Raw genomic sequence first — 26,046 nt, 5'->3', positions numbered from 1 at the left:
AAGAAACTTTGGGTAGGATTTATAATTATTGGTTAAACTGTAGTACCTCGATGTCAAACCCTAACAATCACCCACTACTCTATATTTTGTTTCAACTTAAAATGTTAATTATTACATACCCGTATAATTTGGCCCAAACCAAGTAGTAACAAATTATCCACACTAAGTACCGTATGCCGGGATTGATAAGTCGATTTTGCCATCTTAATAAGGTTCCGTGTGTTCTTGTCAAACAGGGGAGTGTTTCTATGACATCAGAGGAATGGACTATCGCGGCACTGTTGGTGTAACAGTCGATGGAGACCAGTGTCAGAAATGGACCGAAACCTCGCCCCATCGCATTCCTTATCCGCCCGATGTGTATGCAGATTATGGTATGGGGGATCATAACTACTGCCGTAATCCGATAGGCGCGCCCACGACATTCTGTTTCACAACGAACCCGTACGTTGAGTGGGGTAAATGCGATATTGGACTCCCCGGAGAAAACTGTGGCAATGACCGTAAATATCGAATATGTATAATCAAATCATGTCTATAAATATGTTAATGCGTTTAAATCTAACAAATATTGTTAATATGGCTTTATCGTTTCCAAACATGCAATAGAAATTCACCTCTCTTTATTTATATCTTTTCAAAATTCAGACATTGCATTACACTCATAGTATTACATTACATTACATACATAGCACTAGACTGTTGTTCAATACTATACGAGTATTAAATAAAATTATCGAACTTCCATGTATTCATAGAAATCTTTCGTGCTTCACTTTTTGTTCCAATGTTTTATTTATCGTTAATAAATGCAGCAAATAGTTTTTTTCTATTTTGCATTGTAAGATGTCAAAATATACGACATGTACCATTTGTCTCTGTAGCCATTCCGGGGATGAGTGGCCGACCACCTCCTGAGCCGGCCCCGACACAAGTGGAGTCTTTAGACAGTTTCCTGACCGGAGAACGCAACGCCAATTACGTAATCGGCGTGGGAAGTGACCATTCATTATACGTCGGCAAACCAGTGGGTGGTCTGTATGATTTCACGGGTCCTGTAGCAGGTACCTGTTGCGTCGTGGATGTACTCCTGTTGGACGATGGAACTCTTTTAGGGGTTGGAGAAGATAATTATTTGTATCGGAAAACGTCTAACGGAATAGCAGGATGGCAGGAGCCCTTGCCACATACGTGCTGTGTTATCAGTATAGCAAGCCAAGTAAATGGCGGATACACGGCCATTGGAACGAATCATCAATTGCTGACACGTGACAATTTGGTGGGTCCATGGATAGACGAGTTCATTCAAAGTACCCCTCTAATGAAAGTTGAGGTCTGGGGGAATGTCATTTTAGCTGTAGACTTCAACTACGATGTGTTAGTGTATGGCAGTGACGGTGAATGGAAGTTGATACAGTTAGACACGAGGGGATTGCCTGTTATGGACGTCACCGTGGCATCGGATGGCAGCTATGGTCTACTGCTATTTGAAATCACAGCTGACCCATTCATTATTTCCATCGCTACTGGAATCTTGCCTCATGATTATCTCCTTGGTAAATAATATATATATTTTAATTAATTACTTTTTTTTTATTTACTTATTTGTTTGTTCTTATGTTGGCTGGTTTTTAACTCATTGGTTGATTATTTGATTGATCTTATGTTAATAGGCGGGAGCATCCTCTCGACTGTTGCTGCAGGTGGCAATAGAGTTGGTCAAAATCAAGGTAGGTTTTAGTATCAGTAGATAACACCACCACTACCCCATCACCCGCGTGGCAAAAAATAGTATTCACCCAGAATAAAATGCGCACGCGCGGGAATTGAGTCCCAAGCGACGATAAGAACGCCTGCAAAGACTCATGGATAGACGCTTGTTTGTAAAAAAAAAATGACACGCTATGGCTATCTGACACATTAAGTAATTTTAATATAAAAAAAGGTACATTTTTCTTAGTAACAATGACACCTGTTGTTTAGTATGATGGAACCCCACGGTTGGGTACAGGAGCATATACGTTTATAATTAAAATTGTTTTTCATAAGAAACATGCCATCATAAATGACCCTATAAACAGCCTTTTACTTCATAGTGGGGTGGGTGGAGTAAGGCTGTGATTATTTTTATTACTTTCTGACCATCTAGTTTGCCATTCACCATGCCCATTTCTATATAAACAAAAGCTCCAGACAATATCAGATTTGACTATTTGTTTCAAACTATGGCACTTAGAAATGAGCGTTGTTACATGTGACGAATGTCCAACTGTCTTGGGTAATAAGCTAAACTTCAACTAGAAACAGGTGAACCAGTATACCTGTATCTACGAAGCCAGTGAATGTTATTCAAGCCAAAGAAACTGCATCTATTTATATAAATACACATGAACAGAGAACAAACATGAACAAACAAAAAAACACACAGGCATAGAAATACTAACTTTCTAGGATCTTTATTGGCTCCAAGTAATCCAGAGTAGAACAAGATGAATCAACACTATACTCCACCATCTTTATTTTAATATTAGATGCGACCATTATTTTATAGGGGACAACGGGTCATAACTTGAGGGGAGTTAACACCCATGATTTTAAAAATGCCTTGATCAATAAGAGTCTAAATTACGGGGAACATTTTTCAGTGGACCAATAAATGCATTTGACAGGGAAATATAAAAAGCCTGTCAAATATATATGAATTCCTAGGACAGTTGTCTGTGCTTTGGAGATGGACAAATTCACTGTGATATCTGCACAATAAAAAACAATACATATAACAACCTTGTTTATTTATATTCAACTGTCACTTAATTGCACTGGAAATAATGTCAGGTCAGTAATGGAGTAGAGTGGTGCATGTCAGACAACGTCATTAACTTGTAGGTTTGTCTGATGTTCATATTGTAACTGCCCGGGCAAACATACAAATGACTAGATTTGTTTTCAGATTTCGCTCAAAAACAACACGGGATTCTGAAACCCACTACTCGTTATTTGTTCACAGGCAATGTTCAAATAACATATATCATCATTGGTGTTGTTGGTGCAATTATTTCAATAATTGTAACAGTCGCAGTATGTATTCGCCGACCACGTCCAAGAGAAGAAGAGGAGGAGGAAGCAGTTCAAGATTATCGTGTCCATGGGAGCATTCGTACGGATTGTAAAGTTTAAGAGCAATGTGTCATTAGCAGTTTACTAAGTTGTTGGAATACTTAGTTAATATATTTGGGAATCACGGGGAGAGAAGCGCACTTATTTGGATCAAGGTTTTAGCTTTTTCACGAATAACTTTAACATTTTGATGATTTTCAGAATACGTCTATAATGAATTTACATTTGTGTAATTGTTATATTTAAATTTTATGTATGGACTGTGTGTGTTACAAATTAACTGAATGATTGATTGTAGTTATACACCAAGACCTATTACACGTATACCCACTATCAGTTTGGATGTCAGAGATTTCAGTCACTTAACACAATGCTGAAATAAACAAACCATGCAGCGAGCAAGTTTTTTTTTTTTAATCACGGAAAGTTTTTTGATTAGTTTCGCAAAAAAACAAATTATTTTCACTGTTAGTCTAAGCTGGCAGTAAACAATGGTCAACTTTATATTGTTTAGCCAGCTAAACAGCCTTTTTATTTGAACGTAGTATAGTCAGGGTCATTAGATATGGCTGTTATTTCTTACAATATCACTTAATAGCTGATATTTTAGGGGCGTGATAACATTCAATTCCCATGTATATCAGATTCGAATTACGTTTTCTCAATGTCCGATTATCGGACTCGGTGTTCGATCACTGACATTATCCAGGCTGGAAGTCACAAATCACGCCTTCTGTATACATTTTAAAAGTTGTTATATAACAATTGGTGGTTGTTTATTCTTTGAAAACTTTCACCTTTCATCATATAGTTATGTATTATTATTCAAATACAACGAGGTATGACATTTGGAATTGAATGTACGTGCCAACAAGTAGCGTAAATGTGTAATTAACGAACGTTCATAGTAAGAGCATAATGATGCACTATGAATGTCATTTTGAATATTGTTGTTAGATACTGTATGGTGATGGTCGGGTTGGAGTACGATGTATCATGTAATAAAAAAAAGTTGTGTTGGAGCACGCGAAATTATTCGTACGATGACACAGTGATATTTTTTATTACGCATGTCAGGAATTGTTTTAGTGTACGCATTGCACATTTGTAGTAGCGCGTTTCTTCGAATGAATATTGTGACTGCAAATGCAATATTTTAGTTTACGATAAATCTGCGCAAAAACTTTGACCATAGACGACACATAATTTTAACAATGTACTAGAGTGTCTGTCAATATGAAACGGTCATCAAGTAGATCTTTAACATTTGTTCGCTGTCAATATGTAAACATTCGTTGTTATTTGCATCTTCCTAGTGCACATGCGCAGTTTTGACGACAGCTCAACATCACGTAAAGGGCATGAAATAAGTCAACAAAATTATGTGTGTTTATCTTAGAAACAAATTATGGTCTTTATTTTTATTTTATTTTCAAATGTTATAAAAAGCAGAAACGTACAATATTTCTATCAATATTTCAAAACTATATAATCAGCTGCACGTGAGATGTCTATTTAGTTCCGTCTTGACGGTAAAAAAGTCATCAAATGCGACAAAAAAAATAAATTTGACGTCTTAGGAACAAAGATAGTATATAAGATTAATTAGTAGCCTTGAATAAATTGATAAGAATTAAAATATGCTAAGACTGTAATTGATTAAATGATCTATGCAAATCACATTGTATTTGATCCCTTTCAAGCTATCGGTAGATATAATCTGAGACGGAAGAAACAAATACAGCGTTGTTTTATGATATCTGTCTAAGTTAACAAATTAACATGTACCATAGTGACAGTCGAAAAATTATGCATTATCGCAACAAACGCATGGTGGCGCTCCGGGTGTCTGTAATCTCGTCTAAACGGCGTAAAATACTCGCATTCCATCGCAATATTTTGCATTTTCTATTATGTCCACCATCCAGGTGTGCGTAATTTTGTTGTCGGTGTGATTTGATAAGGAAAAGGAATTATACAGCTAATTAGAACCCGTAGTTACACTTCCAGAGTATATATTCGTTTAAAACACAGGGTTTAATTAAAGTTTTCTCGTTATATTTGTTTGAAATAACTATCAGCGTGCAACAATGTCCATGTCCAATTCGTTACCCAGGAACATTGTACATTGGGACATTTACTCAGCCCCCCTAAGCTACGTGTTATCACTACTAGTATAAAAAATATATTAATCAGTAGATCTAGTCCCCCTAACACACTCGCTATAGTGTTCCTATAACATGTGTATGTATCAGCCCATTCATCTCCTTATATGACTTTATCACTACTATAAAAATATATTTGTAGCAGTAAATTCGACCATACCCCCTATTCTCGCTTTCTCTATTAAGTCCCCCTAGTACCCTACTCATTATTCTTGATACAAAAAATGTTTATATCCGTAATTTTCATCCAGTCCCTTATCTTATTCGTTATCCTTACTATAAAACATGTTTTTTATAAATGGGAAAACCCATTACAGCACCGTGAAGAAATACACAATAATGAATTCATCTTGGCCAGAAACATTATTAATGACATGTGTCATCGCCGCTAGCGGGCGCGACTTATTGGAACAAACAGTGTACATCGGGTAGATCATGAAATGTGTTTGAATAGTTTATAAATTCGTGCTCCCTGTGGAGCTCCACTGTTGAAACTTTCAAGTCTCTCTACACTTCGTATTTGAATACTTTTCCAGGTTTTTCAGCTCGGAGATCGCAAAATCGTAAATGTTTGGTACTCTTACTGGGTCGACTGGTCTCGTCCTGAAGTGGGCATTGACATGCCTTGATCTCGAACGGGACCCTTTTCTCGCCAATCCGTTGTCAGTTAAGCCGACAAACCATTGTCGCTTGCGTTCTCCTCTGCGTGTGTTCGGGTGTTTATGTGACGCATAAGTTAGATACCAATCTTCGATCAGCCGCTCGTAGAAATACGACTCTTCTGTCAATTCCCTCTAAATAGAAAAAAAAATATTACTCGTATGCGTTTCAGGTTCTTTTATTAACCACTAGTATAGAATGCAGTCGTTTTCGTTATTTCTTTTTAAATTTTATCATTTACGGGAAACGGGTTGCGATGAACCTCGCGTAAATTCGAATGCGTAGAAATAGTGAACAGCGCCACTGTACAGACGACTAAAAATTGAAAAATTGTAGATTATTAAAACCGCCCTCAAGTGGGAGAAACATAATTCAAACTCACCGATCCATAGAGTTTACCCTTGTTGTTCATACTTAGATAGAGACTGGTTTTCACTCCTTTTATGGTAATAACGCCGACTCTAATAGTTTCTATTAACATTATAGCTGAAATAAAACATGTTATAAACATGTTAGAAGTATACATTCATTATAAATCAAAATGAATGTTAGAATTCAATATCAACAATCTAAAAATGGAACTGTGACATCATTATCATTTCTAATGAATTCAACATTGTCCAATCAACAAACGCCTCATTGTTAATATGTTGACAGTCGCAGCTCCTGTGACGTAACACAAAGTTTGAGCTCTTGAGCCAATCACTGTCAAATACTGTATTTGAATTTGAATGAAAGCTGATGATCGGCATTTACAATGTTTATGAAGTGTAAGCAAAGCCCCCAGCTCTGTGCCCTAACTAACAATCGGTCTCTAAACAATAATGCTGCTGAAAGCCCAGCTTTTTAAAAATCAGTAATATCGGTTACACATTTTGTACGTAATTACGAGGCTTATTCAAAATAACCTCTCAAATATATTGTTGTCATGTACTGAAAGAAAATCTTGATAAGTCGGTTGCATATTCACGACACGTCGCGCCACGTCATATCACGTCACATCACTTCACGTCACGTCACACCGCCCAAGCTACATCACATTATTTCCTATCACATCGCATTAGCTGACGTCACGTCATATCCCGTCACATCACTTCACGTCACACCACCCAAGCTACATCACATTAGTTCGTATCACATCACATTAGATGCCAGGCCAAGTTACGCCAAGTCACATCAAATCATATCACGCCACGTCCCAATGCATCACATCAGTGAGTATCTAAACGGTGAGCAGAATTTGGCGAGCTGTCTGCTCATCAAATCAGACAAGATGCCCTTGTCGAGAATGGTGGTCAAGTTTACGGATAATGACCCAACTAAACGGGTGGGTAGAAGAGTCGACATTATTTAATATTTAAAAATGAAAGTCAATAAGTTCTTCAAAACGTGTTATTGAAATGAATATACCGCTGTATTGAATAAAAACGGTGTAAACAATTCTGGAAAATGTGTACGTGAAAAACAATCTGCCACCATTTTAAATACTAGTAGTCAACCCTTACTCTGTTTCAAGAGAACATTTGCTAACCCGGGTCGTTTGCAGCAAAGATTCCTTATCTGATTTGGTGGCCAAAATTTTGCTGACTTTTGCTTACCCGACGTCCGTCATGTTATGTTACGTCACGGTTACTAGAAGAACTAGAACTTCCTCTAGTAACCGATGTTACGTCTTGTTACGTCATGTCATGTCACATTGCTACTTGTTTAATTCAGACAAAATATATTTATGTGAATATTACATGTTTTAGTAGTGTGAGTGTCGATGAAAAACGTGTCAAGAAAAACGTGTTAACCTTTTAATAAGCAAAAGAGATGACTAGCAGGTCAACGGGGGTGATTTCGATGGCTTACTGTGAATCGTTCGCGCAATATAAGTGAAGAGTTGCTTCAATAGTTGAACGAAGTGGAAATATTGAAATCGGCAGGTAGTTCAGGGTGCTAGGCGTGTTGCGACATGACCACTGTTGTCATGGTACCACATGACGCAATACATGTGTCAATAAATAGCTATGAGTGCTGATTGAGATTGAGTTCTGATTAAAGTTAAACAACGTGTTTGGATCGGGTGCTGGTGCTCTTGGGTGTTGGTGAACGTAACAATGTCTTTGATTGTGTGCTGGTGTGAGTAAATGTTATATACAAATTTAAACATTGCCTATTGCCAAGTGATTTTTACCAACTACAAAAATTAGTAGCAAGCTTCTATTCTAAAAGCACTTACAACAATATATAATAATAATAATAATAATAATAATAATAATAATAATAATAATAATAATAATAATAATAATAATAATAATAATAATAATTTGTATTCAACACGAAAAACATACTACAGAAGTTGTTTTTATGGTTGTATAAACAAAATAAAAACAAAAAAAACAAAACAAAACAAAACAAAAATTTAAAACAAATAAGAACAAGGTTGGTGAATGCCGCACAAGCACGGGAATTAAACACTCACATTGAACTACCCCTAAAACATAGCTCTCACGCGTTATTCTTTAATTTGAATAACGAGGATACAACAATAAATTTGTGTGAACTTGACACTTGAAGGCTAAAGCGTAAACCATGTATAATAATTTGCAATTGAATAAAATTAGAATACGTGAGAGCTTCACCATCTTTAATTGTATGGGTATGGGTGGTTCTAAGCCGTGTCTGGCGGCGCCCCGAAATCGAGTACACTGTCACTTGAACATATTAACAAAAGAACGCAACTTTTGTTGAGTTACTTTTGTCCGGTAAATTCTCGACTCTGGCACCTCTTACATCAGACAGTATATATTTTCGTCTCAAATGTGGTATGAAAGTCGGGACGATGGAAATAGCACTCGTTACAATGCTGGTTAGTCTAACCATGGAGGTAGAAAAGCTACCTCCATGGTCTAACATATTAGTAGTTGGCGCGGATTGCTGCGTTCCCGCTGCAATTTGCGTCATTGTCAGTCTAAGAGGGCGCAGCAGCTCACGCTGACTCACCAAAGCTTAATGTTCCGTAACCATCTGGGAAATCGTTCTTGTAAGAACTTCTCCTCGGTAATGATTCAAAAAAATGGTGTTTGAGGGTCGAATTACTCCAAAATGTTTAGCTATAGTTATTTTCTCCGTAAAATTTCAACAATCCGATACCACGTGACTGTAATCGTCATTTGACCACGTCTTGTTATATGATGTTACGTCATACGCACGTGGTTTTGGGACTTCAGTTACGTAAATTGTGTTTATGAAGTGGTGTAGCAGAAGGAAATTGCGTTAATAAAAAAAGCAATGTACTTTTAATGTGAGTAGTGATTTACTTTGAGTCAGTTCATTTTAAGAAGAATCGCATCAAATTATTTTTTGTCGAAAAATGCACATTGTTTATAATTTTAATATATAACTCTTTCTTGAATTATTTCATCATAAATTGTCATTTTCCATGACATTTCGGACACTTTTTTTTCTAAAATTTCTACGGGCGTCTATTTTTATTAGTTTTCAGTACCCTACTGACATTAACTCGTGATAACATTTTTGATTTTGTTTTAAATTATACAGAGTACTACTACTTGGAACCAACGCTACGTTCAGTTTAATTCTACTTTTTGTGCCAAATCGTGAAAACACAATCTAAGTTTCATAATCAATGTAATTAAAAACACCTCAGTCCCAGCGAAAAGCGTGATTCAATGATGCTTGTGTAAATTCGACGCAGTGTCGACTGCGGGTTTGACGTATCGCGCGTCGCGGAAAAAATGTTAACACAAATGAAGCAATAGCTAAAACGCGATAAACGGTCACGCAGATCTGTCACGTAGTCCCAACAATGGAACATGGTTTCTGTGGCAAAAATGCACTATACGTGTGTCATCACTTGCGTCATCTGTTGCGTCGTCAATTGCGTCATCAACTCGGTCAGACCAGGAGTGAAACATAAAACGACGGCAACTACCGCCCGGAACAAGTAATTTAAAAAAAATATATATATTTGACCTACTACGACATGTTCTGATGCAGGCTAGGAATAAAGTGAAATCGTTCAGTACCGTTAGAGTATATGAATATATTCCCATGTAAAAAAAATTACATCTATTTTTGTGTATTTATTTACCGTTGGAAAAAAAAACGGAAGAATAAAGAAACATGAAAATTGAAAACAAACACAATGTAGCCTATACCTATATTTGATTTTAACCGAATGGGTTTAGTGGGAAATTCGTTCAATTGAACAACTTTCCGGTGTGTGCCACGGTGTTTAACGCAGAAACAATTACCGTGGTTTTACATATTTTGAATCCCGATTCTCACTGATAAGATCTCGTAATATGAGCATAACAATGATTTTTATTTTACATGCACGTACGCTGACAATGTCGTCAATATCGATTTTGGCCGTTCGATATTATGAACGTCCAGTTCAAAAACTACTTGAATAAAAAGTAGGCGATATTTCCTATATTCGCATACAGGACACATAACAGGCCCGTAGCCAGCACTTTTGAATAGGGGGTTCGAAAACAACAATAATATATTTGATGTGAAACGTGTAAATTTTATAATATGCAAAAAGTGTTTTTGAGCTCTGTTACAGACGTTTTTATATTCTCGGCTTTAAATTCAATTAGTTTACTTTGTGTTACGTTGGTAAGTTATTTCACATAACATCTTTGAACTATTTTATCATTTTAGAGAAGGGGTCCTGAGCCATCTTCCACGCACAGACAAAAACATCCACATCCTAGATTCACTACGGCAAAATGTTGTACACAAAAAAGACAAGACTGTACGTATCTTAGCAATAATGTCTAAGCATTTTAAGGTAGAATGCTATAGTCACGAGATTTTTCGCTCTTCACAGATGTTAACGCACTTCACAGATGTTAACGCACATAAAAGTGAAACGATTTCATGTCGAAATCTGTCTACAATTAATCATTTTAGTAATAGTCAATTTTGTATTATGTAATTTCATTGCTGTACAGGGCCTCAGTCCGTCGTACAAAATATAATGGGTAGAAAAGTGCATAGCAGGTTTTAAAAACAATACAACATCCATGTAAACATATGGTACTAAGTTAAGCTGGATTCATATTTATCTCGTCGCTTGAAAACTTTTAAAAGATACAGAGCTAGTTGATATATGGTGTGGCAGTTTGTGTAGCGACGAAGTAATCCCGACTGTCAGTATTTGCATAATTGCATAGGGTTATTGACAAAAGATCAGCCCTTAGACCATTATAAAATGAACATATAAAAACAAAGTGAATTTTTATTTTCTACCATGCTAAATTCAAACGCATAACTGAAAAAACTAAAAAAATATTGATCTAACTGTATTTTTTGTGTGTCTGCCCAATTCAACATTATGTTTATGGCCAAAACAGCGAAAACTCGTCAGTATATTTTTAGTCTATAATTGCTTGCCAATAAATCTCCCAGGTTATAATACTACTTTGATTTTTCCGAAAGTACACAGCCTGGATGATTGTAAAGTTGAGGCGTGCCATTCTTGCTGACAACATTTCATTTTTTCTTTATCTCTAAGACATTTTCAGTATCTCCAAATTGTTTTTCAAACCAGACAATGACAAAACCATATTTGAACAGGAGATTTTTATGTGGGTTTCCCAAGTAAAACTGCCAGTCTCGTCTAATCGTTTAAGCATGAACGTTTAGGGGTTCCAGCTATTTTTACTTCAAGTAATTTTAACCAATAAGAGATACAACGCTTGAAATAACCACAGCATAATGGCAGCCTTCCACATTCGTCTAACATCGCTACATTGTTTGTACAACTATTAACGCTAAGCAGATATCTGCAAAATGTTGTCTGTACCCTCTCGATTTCCGAATTTTCGTACCCCCATATCGTTACCATAACAAATAACTGGCACAATGATTGCATCAAACAAATTAAATGCACTAACCAATGGCATACCACCAAGGTTTTTACAGTATGTAATTTTGTTCGTCCACTGTAAATCTGATTCTAGAGGGCGGTAAAATAATATGCATATAGTGGCAGTTTAGCGCCGGTCTCAATAGACTTCAATGACTACATCTTCTTTTTACGAACCCACTAAAAATATAGTAAATCCTCCAAGATATCAAAAAAAACGTGTAAAAAATATGTTTGAACAATATGATTCATCACATAGTTTCAGTGCTGAAGCAACACTGTGGGGTGAATTTTTGGCTACAAGAAGCTCTTCGACCTATACAACTCGTGATGATAAATCTTCGGCATTTTTTTTAATGATCTGTTCAATAACACAAGCTACACATACTAATACAATAAGTTGACTACATTTAGCTGATACACTTGGAACAAAACAGTATATATGCCATCATTAACTTGAAGAATACAAAACTAATGAACCAAACTGGGAAAGTACAGTGTCGTGTTATCGTGTCAATCCCGTTCGATCCCCACACTTTACTAACTGAGCGAACACTAGTACAAGACAAACGGCCCTATTCAGGACCACCACATCATTCAGAGAGTGACTAGCATTACATTATTGTTTCAATGTTGTTTTAATATTTAACATCAGCTGCTTGAACGCGATCTTCATTACACCATCGAATAAGCTTACCCATTTAAAATCATGTATTGGCTTCTGTTGAACTGATACTTCACGATTGACATTCAAAGCTCGTTGCCACCAAAATGCTCATTACTATTCAATTACGGCTGAGTTTGATAGTTACCTCACCGAGTCAAGTGATTTAAACGATGATAATTATTTTAATTAATACTGTACTCTACGACCATAAATCTATTCAGTTCCAAAATTTAGGGGGTTCGACCGAACCCCCCGAACCCCCCCCCCCCCAAAACTACGGGCCTGACATAAACTGTTCGAATACTTAGTGTAGTTTACGTTATGAGTTCAAAGTGGGCGGTGATTGATCAATGTTGTTTTCGAACGTTGAATGTAAACATCTCATAAAAATTTCGTCGTTTGGAAATACTATTCCTTGGTTCAGCCACCGGCTGGTTTGAAGCCTACAATTATAGCATTAGCTATCGCGATATGTGTATCGTGGTAATAGTTAACAGATGGTTCGGCTTTCAGGCTAGGATGTCACCGACACGTGGTTTTAGTTTAATTTTCGGAAACGATTGTCCAATGTTTCACACATACGGCTTGTACAAATGAATTCAGACTTCCCAGTTACGCAGAGATATATAGTATATTAAAGCTCCACATATCATTCGCCGCAGCGTCGAGTTCGTAGCTCCCATGCCAGCGACGTATACCACGCGTGTGAAATATCGTGTTCGTTTTCACGATATTTGAAGGCGCATTGCATGACGGTTATGTCTGCAAAGCACATGTTTTTTTTTATCTGTTATTGTACATAAATTATATTTTTAAAATGTTGAGAAATGTAATGATCCAAAGCGATACTCCGATATGCGACTATGTCACTGCTTTCCAGTTTATACAACTTTAAAGCGAGGGAGTCGTCACCTACGCATGCGTCAGGTGGCCATTAGCGTGTCATTGTTTACAAACAAGCATCTACGCATGATCCTTTGCGGTTTTAGCGTGTGTTGTTATCGTCGCCTAGGACTCAATTCCCGCGCGTGCGCAGGTGACGACCCTCCTGCTTTAAAGTACACAATATGTTCCATTAAAAATAAAAGTTCCAAAACAAGGTATAGACTACACTCGATTTCTCTACCCCCTGCGTACGTAGTTTCCAATCCTGTTTATTGTACTGACATCAGTGGTATATACACAGAGCCCAAGGATGAGTCACAATACCGCAACGACACGACATTGTATTGCTAATAACAATGGGGTGTTTGACAAACTCGTGAATAACTGGAAACCTCCTGGACTATCTTGTAAAATACTTTGGAGTTTATGAAGTTGGATATCAAGTAGGCTTAAAGTTATTTCTGTGTTTGCATGAAATCTTAATGTGTGACCGATGATAGTATAAACATGATATAAATTTTCATTCATCACGAAATAACATCCAACACAACGTGATGCGTCGTGATATTAAAACTGCGATTACAATGAAATCTCCCAAATATCAATACGAGACAAGTCACAATCGAACTTGGCGAAGAATTTAGAAAGTATGAAATGATTTGAAAAGTTTAAAAATGTAAGTAAGTAAGTAAGTAAGTAATGCCTTTATTGAAATCATATCCTGTTCAGGATCTGGATTTTTAAAATACAATAAAGTTTCAAATACATATAGAATGGCAAGACGAAAAATACAAATGAAGACAAAGTGAAAACATAATAAAATCAAATAAAAACGAAGAACAAGAAATGGTTAGAAAAAAACAAAACAGAAAAGGTATTTTAATAAGTTTTATTAATTATAAAGCAGCTGGTATTGTATTATAGTGTATTGTAGTCATTGTTGTGTTTAGTTGTTGTATGCTTCAATCTTTGTACGACATGCTAATTCCTAAACTCATAGTTGCTGTCGACATAGGAAGTAAAGTAAGCAAATAACACCGAATAAACGGCAAGGTAAAGACTATGTCTAATTATAGTAAATACGTACTGCGTGCGTGACTCGAACCGGCGCTCGCGTACGGCACCTAATCGCCTAGCTTCACGCCACTACACGTCTTCCCCTCGGCCACCGGGCATCCCCAAAAAAGGATGCTTAATAACCGAGCTTATTACGTGCAGAGAACGTGAAATAAACGGCAAGGTAAAGACTATGTCTAATTATAGTAAATACGTACTGCGTGCGTGACTAGATTCCTAAGCTAATTGGAGCAAATGCGAAGTCTAGATTCGTACCTTGTATGATGCGTTTCACAAAGGATAAGCAGTCATTATGATCTCTTACTAAGGCCTTATTATGCCTAACAACTCCTCAGAACTTAACCAAAGAAAAAAGACAATAAAAGAAAGTATACAATGAACACATCACGTGATATTTGACCTGGGGATGACATTGAGTACAGCCATGTCAATGTGGAGATAACATCCGGGCACTCGACTTAGACATATGCAAGTACTGAATGAGCATTTGTAACTCTGCTAACAAAACAATTTTCTGAATGGCTATTGGAAAAGTCAAAGAAAACACTTCGGGTACGAGAATTATTTGTTTTGTTTGTTAATTCAGGTCAAAACAGGACGTTACGTTATGAAAAAATCACAAAGTAATTGTTTCCATGGAAATAAGTTTTATTTGTTCTTTGTCATTTAATTGATGAAATACATCGCTCAGCAAAATATCAATAATTAAACATTTCTATAGTTTTACTTGTTTACATGTGTCAGACTTTTTAACCATCAAATTACTATGGTCAGATGCGTGCAGGGACAACCCTTGCAATGAATAGTCGTTAGTTAATGTAGTGGGATATTATTTTTGGTAAACAATTTTTGGCGGCTTCGATTTTTGAAAAAACAAAACAAAGAAGACCATGAAATACTACACTTCTACCTTAATAAAGTATCACATGGAACTAACCTACGATGTAAATAAATTCAAGATTCCTCTTGTACACAATTACTGGGTGAGAAAAGTATTGTCTTTTACACCAGCATGTACGCGAAACTGGGTGCGAATTTACAGACAACAGAACGTAAAATTGAAAACCTATTCCAAGCTTGAGTAGACAACCTTTAGCCGAGTGGTCCTTAGAGCAAATCCAAAGGAGTGTGAAAGCTTGGATTATGTACGGGTTTTGGAGACCAGGGTGTTGTATAAATGATGGCAGAGACACAAGTTATATGCAATCCAACTACATAATAAGCCTGATTAACATTCATAATATTGACAATTGTCTCGAGTTACTGACAGTATATGCCATGTCATTATACAAGTATGGCTCCTAAGAGTCTCACCTTAGATCACAGTTCCTCCACAGTGTTGAGGGTCTGTGCTTAGACGAAAGACAGGAATACATCTCACATCTCAAGACATATATCCCCATTCTATCGAATGTTTTAACATTTAACATTTAAAAATGAATACTGTGAATTCAAGGAAGCACTCATTAGTGTGAATATTGGAGTCGTTTTATGTCTTTTAAAAACACGTAAAGCTCTATGAAGAAAAAAACTCGCTGGCTAAGTCCTGATAATGAACAACAATCTCAGAATGGATATTTATGGATTTTTCTTTCAACATAATTTCTATAGAGAATTTGACACGTGTGGATTTAAAGTAGAAATGCACCTATCCTCGGGGGCGGACATCAGAACATTTTCACCTCCTGGTAACCAGCGGCGGTGAAAACAAAGGCCAAAAACTCGCAAAAAACGGTACTTTGGGATGATTGTTGAGACTCTTCTGAACAGTGTAACACGATTAGCCCTACGTGTGTAACATATATAAATTTGGTTGTTCGGGATTACTTCAAAGTTGAGTTTGTGTTGTTTTCTCGAACTTTCACCGATTCGACCGTCGTTCCACAGCAGCGCGCACAGAGCCCATAGAAATGCATGTACAGCGGTGCGCGTCGTAGCAACGTGGAACGTCTTGTGACGTAGCTCCGCCCCCGAGGATTGATGTTTTCGCATGGGATACGGCAGAATATAGGATGTTGATGACGGCCATTTGTTTTGTTTAGCACTGTAAAATTTCCCATCTAGAATATATGTATGCTATTCGACCCAATGTGCGCTGTGTAATTGGTGTGAAGCTCTTCTGTCAATATATCAGTGGGCGCTGCCAAATACACCTAGGCTACATACGGGAATGACATGGCATTTACAGTCAAGTTTTTCGTAGTCAAATACCCCGCGGTCGGAAAACATTGTTATTTGCATAGCGTTGAGGCGCCACAGGCGTCATGCCGCACACGTTGCATACGTCACGGTCGCGTCATGTTTATATAATTGTGATATCAGTTATAGCGACGATTATGGCGAACTTATCTTATTAGCTGCCAGAAATCACCAATTAGTCCGGGACCACAGTCCACCCAGTATGAGAACTGTGATATTGTCTTAAAACAAAAATGCTTAAATCGAAAACATTCAGGAAAGTTGGTTTTAACAACCGACTACAGCTTGAGATTACCAATTAGTCCGGGGCCACAGTCCACCACGTACAGAAAACTGTGACCTCGTCCGAAAAAAACAAAAATGTTTAAATCGAAAACATTCATAATAAATAGTCTTAGATCACCAACGAGAGCGTAGCGGGTCAATATAGATGATGTAAAGGGGAGTTTGGAATATAGACGATTCAAGTAGGCTTACATTGTAATTGAATAATATCGTTTACCATGTGGCTACATTGCAATTGAGAAAGCATTCCTCCTGACAGTGTCCGATAACACCTTGTTTACACTACCATAAACATTATACAAGAGTGCGAAATACGAGACTATTCCACACCAATGAAGCCGTAAAACGTGTTTGTACGTGTGTAACGTTTTATGAAGTGGGTGTAGTATGTAAACACATCGCAGGGAACATCTGGACACATGCATATGGTGTCTGCCTAACTCATCAAATGTAAAATAGTGTGAGTTTCAGCTTCAGATGCTGTATTTAAAAAACTGGTGTTACCAGCACTGACAGCCAGTCCAAGCGTGGGGTAAATCTCAGTCCACGAAGTGTTCCGTTGAGTCCATTCCAATATGCCAGAACACATACACAGACTGATTCATGTGCATGGGAATCGAAGGTTAGAGGATGGGTTATCGATTTCACAATGTTCATATTAATAACTAACAATAATATTTGTGGTGTAACTCAATATATTGAAGGAGGCAACCGGTGACATTGCAATTACGTGTCCGATGATTCGAGTCAAAGTAACAAGCGGGTCATTTCTACTCGTCCATAGTACCAGGGTAGTATTACCACGTGATATCACCCACTCAAAAGCTTTTGCGACTACATCTACCAATTACGAATTCCACTCTGTGTCCTAAAACGATTATTAATTTTAACCTGTTTATGAATTGCCACTAAAATTGTTAGTGTCAGCGCACGTCCAATTTGCGCGTAACCATAAAATGTGGTGGCTACTCTTCACTTAACGCGTACGCCTGAAGGCCCCAATGATCTTTGTTGAATGAATACTGTTGTTTTTTCTATTGACGGGGCTGTACACACGTGTAAAAATGCCATAATACAATAAATTAATATTTCACTATCAACATTTCTGCCAATATGTCTATCCAGTAACCGCAAAGAATTCCCTCGATGCTCATCACAAAAAAACAAGTACTATCACAAAGCATTTCGCAATTTTAAAAATAACTCTGAGTTCTTGCCCCCTGTAGCGCTCCATATTTGTTAGCCGTTACATTGAAGGTTAGCACATTATGTACCTTTCACTGATTTACAGGAATCTCATCATCTGTGATACTGTGAAGGTCGTATATATAAAAGTAGGTTCGTTTGTTTTACGGACAGTTTCGTTTACGTGTAGTGACGTAGGGCCAAAAATGATTTCTTCGCCAAAATGACCAGACGAGCATTTTCGATCACGAAAAAAATGCCTGCTACATTACGAAATCTTGCTATTTCATTGATGCAAAATGAAGCGTTGCAACTGCTATATTTCGATTTACATGTTTGCTTTCATAACTCATTTGTCTGAAAATGTTAAAACGCGTACAACTTCAATCTTGAAAAAGCAAAGCTCAGTTGTTAATATCTTTACATTAGAATAGATCCAAGTAGTTGTGTAATTTCTTGGGATGTGCGTCTTAATGTGGTTTCATTTTACAAAATGACATACATAGTCTAGTATATAAAGTAAAACACGGGGTAAAACATAGACGCGAACGAGCGTGGTATTGGTGCATTCGTACACCAGTTTATTTTCAAATCCTCTCCTAAAACGTAATCCAGATGCGCACAGAAAGGGAACAAGTCTCAACTAGTTGGAGAAGCAGACGTCTTTTCTGCCTAAGTTGTCGCGTTGAAAGGCCCTTCCCCATCATTAGTAACTTAAGACACTACCGACCAAATCTTTCTTTTTTCAGCTCGACAATTTGACATAAATATAAGTCTGTGTAAAGTTTCCTTTTGCCACCTGTCAAAAGTTCGGTGGACTACAGTAGCTTGCAACACAATGGCTAGTACAATAGCTGCACACCGTGGAAGGGTATTAAGCCCAGCTGATTGCCTTTGTCGGCAAATAGACTACAGTATTACCCAGTCTTCGTTCACCGACGCAGTGTGTCACCAAAAAAAAATCTCACAACACTGCCAGTAGCTTCGACCCAAATACAGGTTATAGATTCACAGAACATGCCAGATATTGGTAAAATTCCCGAAAGTTGTACCCATACCATTTGTAAAAATAAACGTACCCAGCTGGGTGGCCGCTCGATGGGCGGTGACCCTAAGCTCCAACAGTCGTGGTTTAGAACGTTATAAAAGATAGACAAATGCACTTGTTTTCGCGTTCGAAGCAAGGTTGACATGCGCGTAAACTTAATAAAACACACTGTAATATTAAATGAATGAGACAACCACTTGACAATTCATATGCAGAAAGCTGTGGGTGTTGGATTGCATATATGCGATGAGGTGTCACGTTACATTGCAATGATGACCGTTATGACCTATCTCTGACTTAGCTGAAATACCAAACACGCGGAGCGCATAACAAAATAAAAATTAATGTAAGTTTTTTCAGTGTGGTATCTTACCGTATAGATTGTGGTCTTTCCGCGTTCCATTCACTGTGCCATCGGGCAATATCTGTAAATGGTAACCAGTTAAACAGTATAGTTGGCGATAATTAAGGGCATCTCGGTATGCTTTCAAATTGGCTTTAGGTGACACACTCCGGCACACACAGTCGTCTTCAAGTTCCCCATCGTCATCTGCAAGGGGTACTTCCCGTGAGTTTCGTAACTCCGTCGACACTGCTCGGGACTCGCTCGTCGATGCTAATGTCGTCAACCCCAAAACGACGAGGTAGTAAAAAAATCGCATCTTCCACAATGTAAGTTCAGTATGCTGCGTGTTTTTTTTTAATTATGCATGGCCTGGCTGTAATATTTTCGAAATCCCTAGAGGCCCATGCGGCGCGGCGTCTAGTTCAACGAAATATAATACCGCGAGCGATACTGGTCGACTTTTAATACAAGCCGAACGTCGCGTCGAATGCAATATCTGTTGCTACGGACGGTGCAAATACCCGTGTAAAACGCGCGAAGCGAGTAAAGCTTCAAGTCTTGGAAGAATTCATTTCGATGCAGGGAGCCTGGAACAGACAAATGGGTACAACTTCAACAAATCATCGAACAAATAAAATATTTGTTCACTTACATGAATTCGTTCTCATTATATTGAAATCAAAATATTGTTTTGTAAATTTATAATAACTGTGTTGGCATAATCTCGTTTATACGGTCGCCCAAAATCTACGAGGCAATTCTGGGTATACCACCTGCCCCTACCACCAACACATACTCAGCTCACACATATTAACGTAACATTGTGTGACCGAGTCAACGAAAGTACGCTACAGTTGCCTAAAAATGGTAATATTAATTGACAAAACTCGGTGGTGTGTGGACGCCAGTCCTAACAGGTGCAACTCTTCGCTCTGTTAACTATAAACCACCTGAAGCAAGGTCGACGACCACTACAAAGCAGGTACTTCAGACCTGAAACGTCAGGTGCCGAGGCTGAGCCGAACTGTCTAATTTGTAAACTTCTTTCAAGTACGTTTCGAACTCTGTAAATTTCATTTACTCTGTAAATCATAATTGTTCATTCGATCAAACAAAGAGTATGCTTCTCAGAGCGCATTTAACTTCAAATTCGAGGAATCGAAGCCGGAACCGAAATGGCCATATTTTAAACTTTAAATATATTTCCATGGTCATTTCGCCTAAGTTATCAGATTATGGACACTTCAAATCGTACAACGAATCACTGATTTAGTTACCACGCATTCGACCAAACAAGAACTGCAATGTGGCCTAAAGCCGCCCACTTACCAAATTGTTTATATCTCAAACTTGAAATGTTGTTATCATGCAATTTTCTTCAAGTAAAGTAGGACCCGAACACTGTAAATCATGCAGCGAATCACTTAATCATTCATTCGGACAAACAACATGTGGATCTCAAAGCGCAATTAACGTTTGAACCGCGGATGCCGACGATGCGCCGATCTCTTTTTATTTTAAACTTGTATTTAAAGAAAAATTCAAGGTCATTCAATCCAATACGATCCAAAGGCTGCAAATCTCACCATGAATCACTTACTAATCAATTCACCCAAAAGTGGTTCACTTACAGTTCGAACGTCGATGCCGAGAATACGCCGTGAAGTACCGGTGTATATTTTTTGAACTTGAAATTTGTTTTTGTTGAGTCATTGAGTCATTCCCAGTGAATAGGCCACTAATACAGTAAATCTCACATCAAATCAATTAGTTGCCCATTCGACCAAACATAAGAAATGAGCCACCGCTATATAGAATTTGCCATTACACTAGACTGAACACTGTGTAAAGGGATCTTCCACCAATTGGCCGACTATGCGACGCTATATCGACCATAACTGTTATTTTGTCTGTGACCTTTGTCGTCCATGGGGTTATGCAACAAATAGTTACATGCTTGATTTCTTGTAGTAGGAATATACAATTTCAAAATCTTAATAATTATATTTCACATTAAAAAAAATGTACCCTCCGGGAAAAGGAAGTTGAAAATTTTAAATATCAAGAAGTGGCCGTAGATGGTTTGCTATCATAGAACCACCTCCCCATTTATTTTATTTGTAAGAAAATAGCAAGTAAATTGTTGATTTAAGTAGAATTCGATGTTTTTTGCTCAAAGTCTCTCTTCATCATTTTCAATTGTTTTATAATACCTCACTTTGAATATTGGAATAGTTTGAAGCGGGAGGGTCCTCACCTGCGCACGCGCGGGAATTGATTCCCAAGCGACGATAACAACATACGCTAAAAACGCAAAGGCTCATGGGTAGACGCTTGTTTGCGAACAATGACACGCTATAGCCATCTGACGCATGCGCAAGTGACGACTCCGCCGCTTTAATAGATAGTGCGGGTACTAGTACGGGTTGTCTTTATTTACTACAGGTACTACAGAACAGGACGGGTCGAGTTAAAAGAGATGCTCGTTTAGGAAACTCAAAATGGCTAAGACGACCGAACAGCTACCTTAATGTACACACCAATATCTGGCCATGTTCTTAAACATTTATCACCACGCTTAAAAGCAAACAACCAAACGCATAGTATTCATAATACTACATCATCAACATAGCTACATTGAACCACAGTCCCTCTAGAGGGACTGTGATTGAACTAAAATACATGGAACATCTATGTAATTCTATTGCATGGAGAATTAGGAGTTAGTTCTCTGTTTTCTCATTCAATTCTAGTTCTGAGAAGTACCTTTGTATTTTACCTCAGTTTTAGATATTTTGATAATTATTGTATTTCAGTTAATTAATTTCATAGTAGTTACAACTCTTTGTAGTTTTGTTTGTATCGCTCTTGTAAATAAGTACTCGTTATTTAAGGGGCTATTGAGTTTAAAAAAATAAACAGGACATCCAAGAATGTCCAGCTTGTAAAAGCGTCAGCCAAAACGTTTGCGTAACAAACACGTTTAGGTATGTGTGCGCATAACGGCGGGAATTCTGGCCCGTTTTACTACACCGGCGACGGAAAGAACTTTTTATAGCTTGCCTTTTTGTTAAATTAACTACGTTGGACAGAAGCTTATGTTCCTATCGCCACATACCATGCATTCCATCATTCGGATTGTAGTAAATAATAATAACTTATGATGTTCGATTATCTCCCTTCTCAAAAACTGCCAACGGGGTGCACCCTCGATCTGGCTTGGCTCCAAACGTAAGACAAGTACGGATCCGTTATTAGAATTTACGCCAACTCCATAAACCGATCGGAGTTTTCACACCGGTGCGTGGGTGGATGGGAATTTAAACATTTTAGCCACGTCATATTTGACACCCACAAAATTAACATGTCATATAACATAAACGTAAAGTTAAAATGAGAGATGGGGAATTGCTTCACGTGTCAAGTATATTAAAAAAATCGATGTTGACAAAGAACACAGTAAATCGCAGCATAGAACTAATAAATCTATATTTCTACATTAAAATATTTTTAAAAAATTACAGTGGTCGTCGTGACACGTCGAGTCCCACGGCATGCAGTACATGTAAAACATGCATTGTTTACTTTGGTACAAATTGAATGTGCGCTGACCACCTATCTTAGTATGAATAATCTACATCAGAGTTTTGGTTGCTAAGTTTGAGTTTCACACTGAATTACTGAAGATTGCCGAGGGCGCTGTCACTGTCACTGTCAACGTGAACTTGACAAGGCAGTGACGTCACAACATTGCTGACGGAATGATTTGTTGACAGTTTGCTGTTATCTGAGACTAAAATAAATTAGAGAAAAGGGTAAAAATAGAAAACCGAAGAGGATGAAATATTGTCTTTACAGAATACGAATTAGCATACAGAAACAAGAAAGAAACGAATCGTTCAGCCCCAGCTGGCCCAATATAACCTCGGGGCCGGAGACTGACTTCGATCCGGCCCGATGTCACTCCAAGCGTGTAACCTCAACGCCCTAAATTACACACTAAACTTTTGCAGGGTGTCTGTCTGTCAACTGGCAAATTGAGTTCCGAACATGAATAACAAGCAGATATCCGTCTGATCCGTTATTATTTGCACTCGCACAGTGCTGTGGTACATTTCATGATGGTAGACCTACATACTACGCAGGGTTGTATGTCTGTGCCTGTATATATACAGTATATATGTAATCTGCAGTACGAAAAAAACGGACACGACATAACATGGAATGATAGCAATATGCCATTTATCGGTTCGTGACATTTCTTAGAAAAACTATTTTTTGAATAATAGGTGGTTTCTCGTTCACTGTGAAATCTCGTGTAATCGTACCGTGAAAGGCACGGACCGAACGTCTCCAGCTAAAATCGAATGATTTGATTTTCAACTTGAATTTCTTTTTTATAGCTCAATGTGGAAACGCCGATTTTTCAGAAGAGAATATGGCATTGAAATATCCTTACTTCACCAAAATTGACCATCATCAAATGTGCCGTGTTTGTCGAATCCCACGCAATGGCTTGACGTCACTACGACGCTCGAACTCCGCACAGTTCGATGCGCGTTACTTATCATTGCGTAAAGCGCAAAGGCCTCTGGGAAGGAGATTGTACGGCGCTACGATGACATTGGTTTCGATTTCACGCATAAAGCGGGATCTCGCGGTGAACAGAAAGTCTATTACCTTTTATGTAGTTTTCAGAAATACGAATGCGGGAAACATTTTACTCTTTAGCAGAACGTTGATCATACATGATTAACACAAGTCATTTGAAACCATATTTTTTTTAATTTTACACTTTTGTCAATGCTGACTCCCGACGTCAGCTTTGACAGACTTGCATGCATATTTAGCATATCTGGCACGTTTCACATTTTGCTGCGTATAAATATATAGTGTACGAAACGTAGAAAAATGCGAAACGTGCAAAGTCGTCTCTGAATCATCTATTTTATTAGTTAAAAAAAGATGTAAAGGGAACGAGAACATGTAGTTGTTCAAAGTGTTGTTTTTATACTCTATGTTGGTAGTACACTTGTGTTATGTTAATTCGCAAACCAAAAATAATAGCTTTTGCAGCCCGCCAAACAGTATTCGTTCAATGGAAAATTGATAAAACACTAAATCTCATGCACAGTGATGGTTATTGAACGTGCAAAAGCAATCATTTCACGTGCGTATTAGAAATGTCAGTGTTTGTTGAACTAACACATAACTGAGTTTTGGAAAAATAATATTTTTTAGTTCATGATGAGGGCTTTTTAAAAAAAAACAATAAAACAATTTCATGTTTTCGTCCATACTGTACTTTTAACAAATAAATTGAACAATAAATACATAGTAAAGTGTCACTATTTCGTACAACTGCGTTGGGTGACTACATTCAAGCCCGTGGGGCTACTTCCATAGAAGTGCAATACGGGTATGTGCCGCCCGACTGGAGTGTCATTCACGTTGTTTTTTTGTTTGTTTAGAAGTGTGTAGCATTTATTTACTTTCTCACAGGTCTTTATATTCAAAGCCAGATACTGGAAAAGTCTGAATAAAATGTGTCGCCCGGATGCGTTCATTGGTTGCAAAAGTTGTGAGCTGGGTGTTGTTTTTTTTCGCTGAAAACAATTGTGTTTAGAAGTGGGTATATAAATAGAAACAGAAATGGTTTAGAAGTGAGTATGGTTTACAAGAGGTGAGCACCCTTACCCACTTAATGTGGAAGTAGCCCCCCCCCCCCCCCGGCATTCAAGCAGTATGTAGAATTATGAGTTAGGGACGCACATTTACAATGACGTCATTGTCGCATTATATTTGGTTTATACTTGCATGGGTGACAACAGTTTAAAAAATGGTGGTCGTCGCGCAACGCGTGCTCGAATTTCATGAAAACAAACAATGTATTTTACACGCGTTGTGTGCATTGCTGTGAGTCACGTATCGAACAGGACGAGCGAAGACCACCGCCCTTTAAATTGGAGCCGCACGTCTCATACGCCTCCGCATCGTTACATGTAATGTACACTATGAAATTGACAAATTTACCGACAAGCGCTAATTTATGCATGACCGAGGTGCCGCTATGTTGTTTCGATAACATGACTTTTCTTTTGTGTGGTTATTTCTGATCCAGAGGAATCGTTGCTAGTGAAGTTCATTTGTTTGCTGGCCAGGAAACATGTATACTTCTCAAAGATGAATAGTGGAAAGCCAAATTTAATAGAGGGGTGGTAAGGGGGTAGCTGGTACAGTTTTACGGGAAATAAAAGGGGCTTTTTACAATTTACAAGGAAAAAAAGACGTTTTTACTGTTTACAGTGAAAATTGAATGTTTACAGTTTACAGAGAAAATAAAGGTTATTTTACATTTTACGGAAGATTAAGAAAGAAAACCTAGAAAATTCTTGTACGTACCGAGAAAAATTACTGTAACACATTTTTACAGTGTACGAAAAAAATATTTGATTGATTACGTTGTACGTCTAGAATATGATTACAGAATTACGGAATTTATTTTTTCAATTCACGTTGTACGAA

The 26,046-nt window shown here is 37.7% G+C and overlaps 1 protein-coding gene and 1 long non-coding RNA gene across 2 annotated transcripts; one reads left to right on the top strand and one right to left on the bottom strand.

Moving 5' to 3' along the window:
• The first annotated feature begins 1,479 nt into the window (after window positions 1-1,479).
• LOC146746212 (uncharacterized) lies at window positions 1,480-3,337 on the top strand. The gene is made up of 3 exons (XR_014929139.1): window positions 1,480-1,556; window positions 1,674-1,730; window positions 3,008-3,337. It is a non-coding gene; the product is annotated as an uncharacterized LOC146746212 (long non-coding RNA).
• Window positions 3,338-4,506: 1,169 nt separating this feature from the next.
• Window positions 4,507-19,991, bottom strand: LOC100329082 (fibroblast growth factor 20-like protein). The gene is given in 3 exon segments (NM_001171225.1): window positions 4,507-6,076; window positions 6,325-6,428; window positions 19,549-19,991. Coding segments are annotated over 3 exon segments (690 nt in total). The 5' UTR covers window positions 19,838-19,991; the 3' UTR covers window positions 4,507-5,779.
• Window positions 19,992-26,046: the final 6,055 nt, after the last annotated feature.

This window comes from Saccoglossus kowalevskii, chromosome 4 (assembly GCF_978046115.1).
Source record: "Saccoglossus kowalevskii chromosome 4, keSacKowa6.1, whole genome shotgun sequence".
NCBI classification, from domain to species: domain Eukaryota; kingdom Metazoa; phylum Hemichordata; class Enteropneusta; family Harrimaniidae; genus Saccoglossus; species Saccoglossus kowalevskii.
This window is presented reverse-complemented; position numbering and strand designations above follow the sequence as displayed.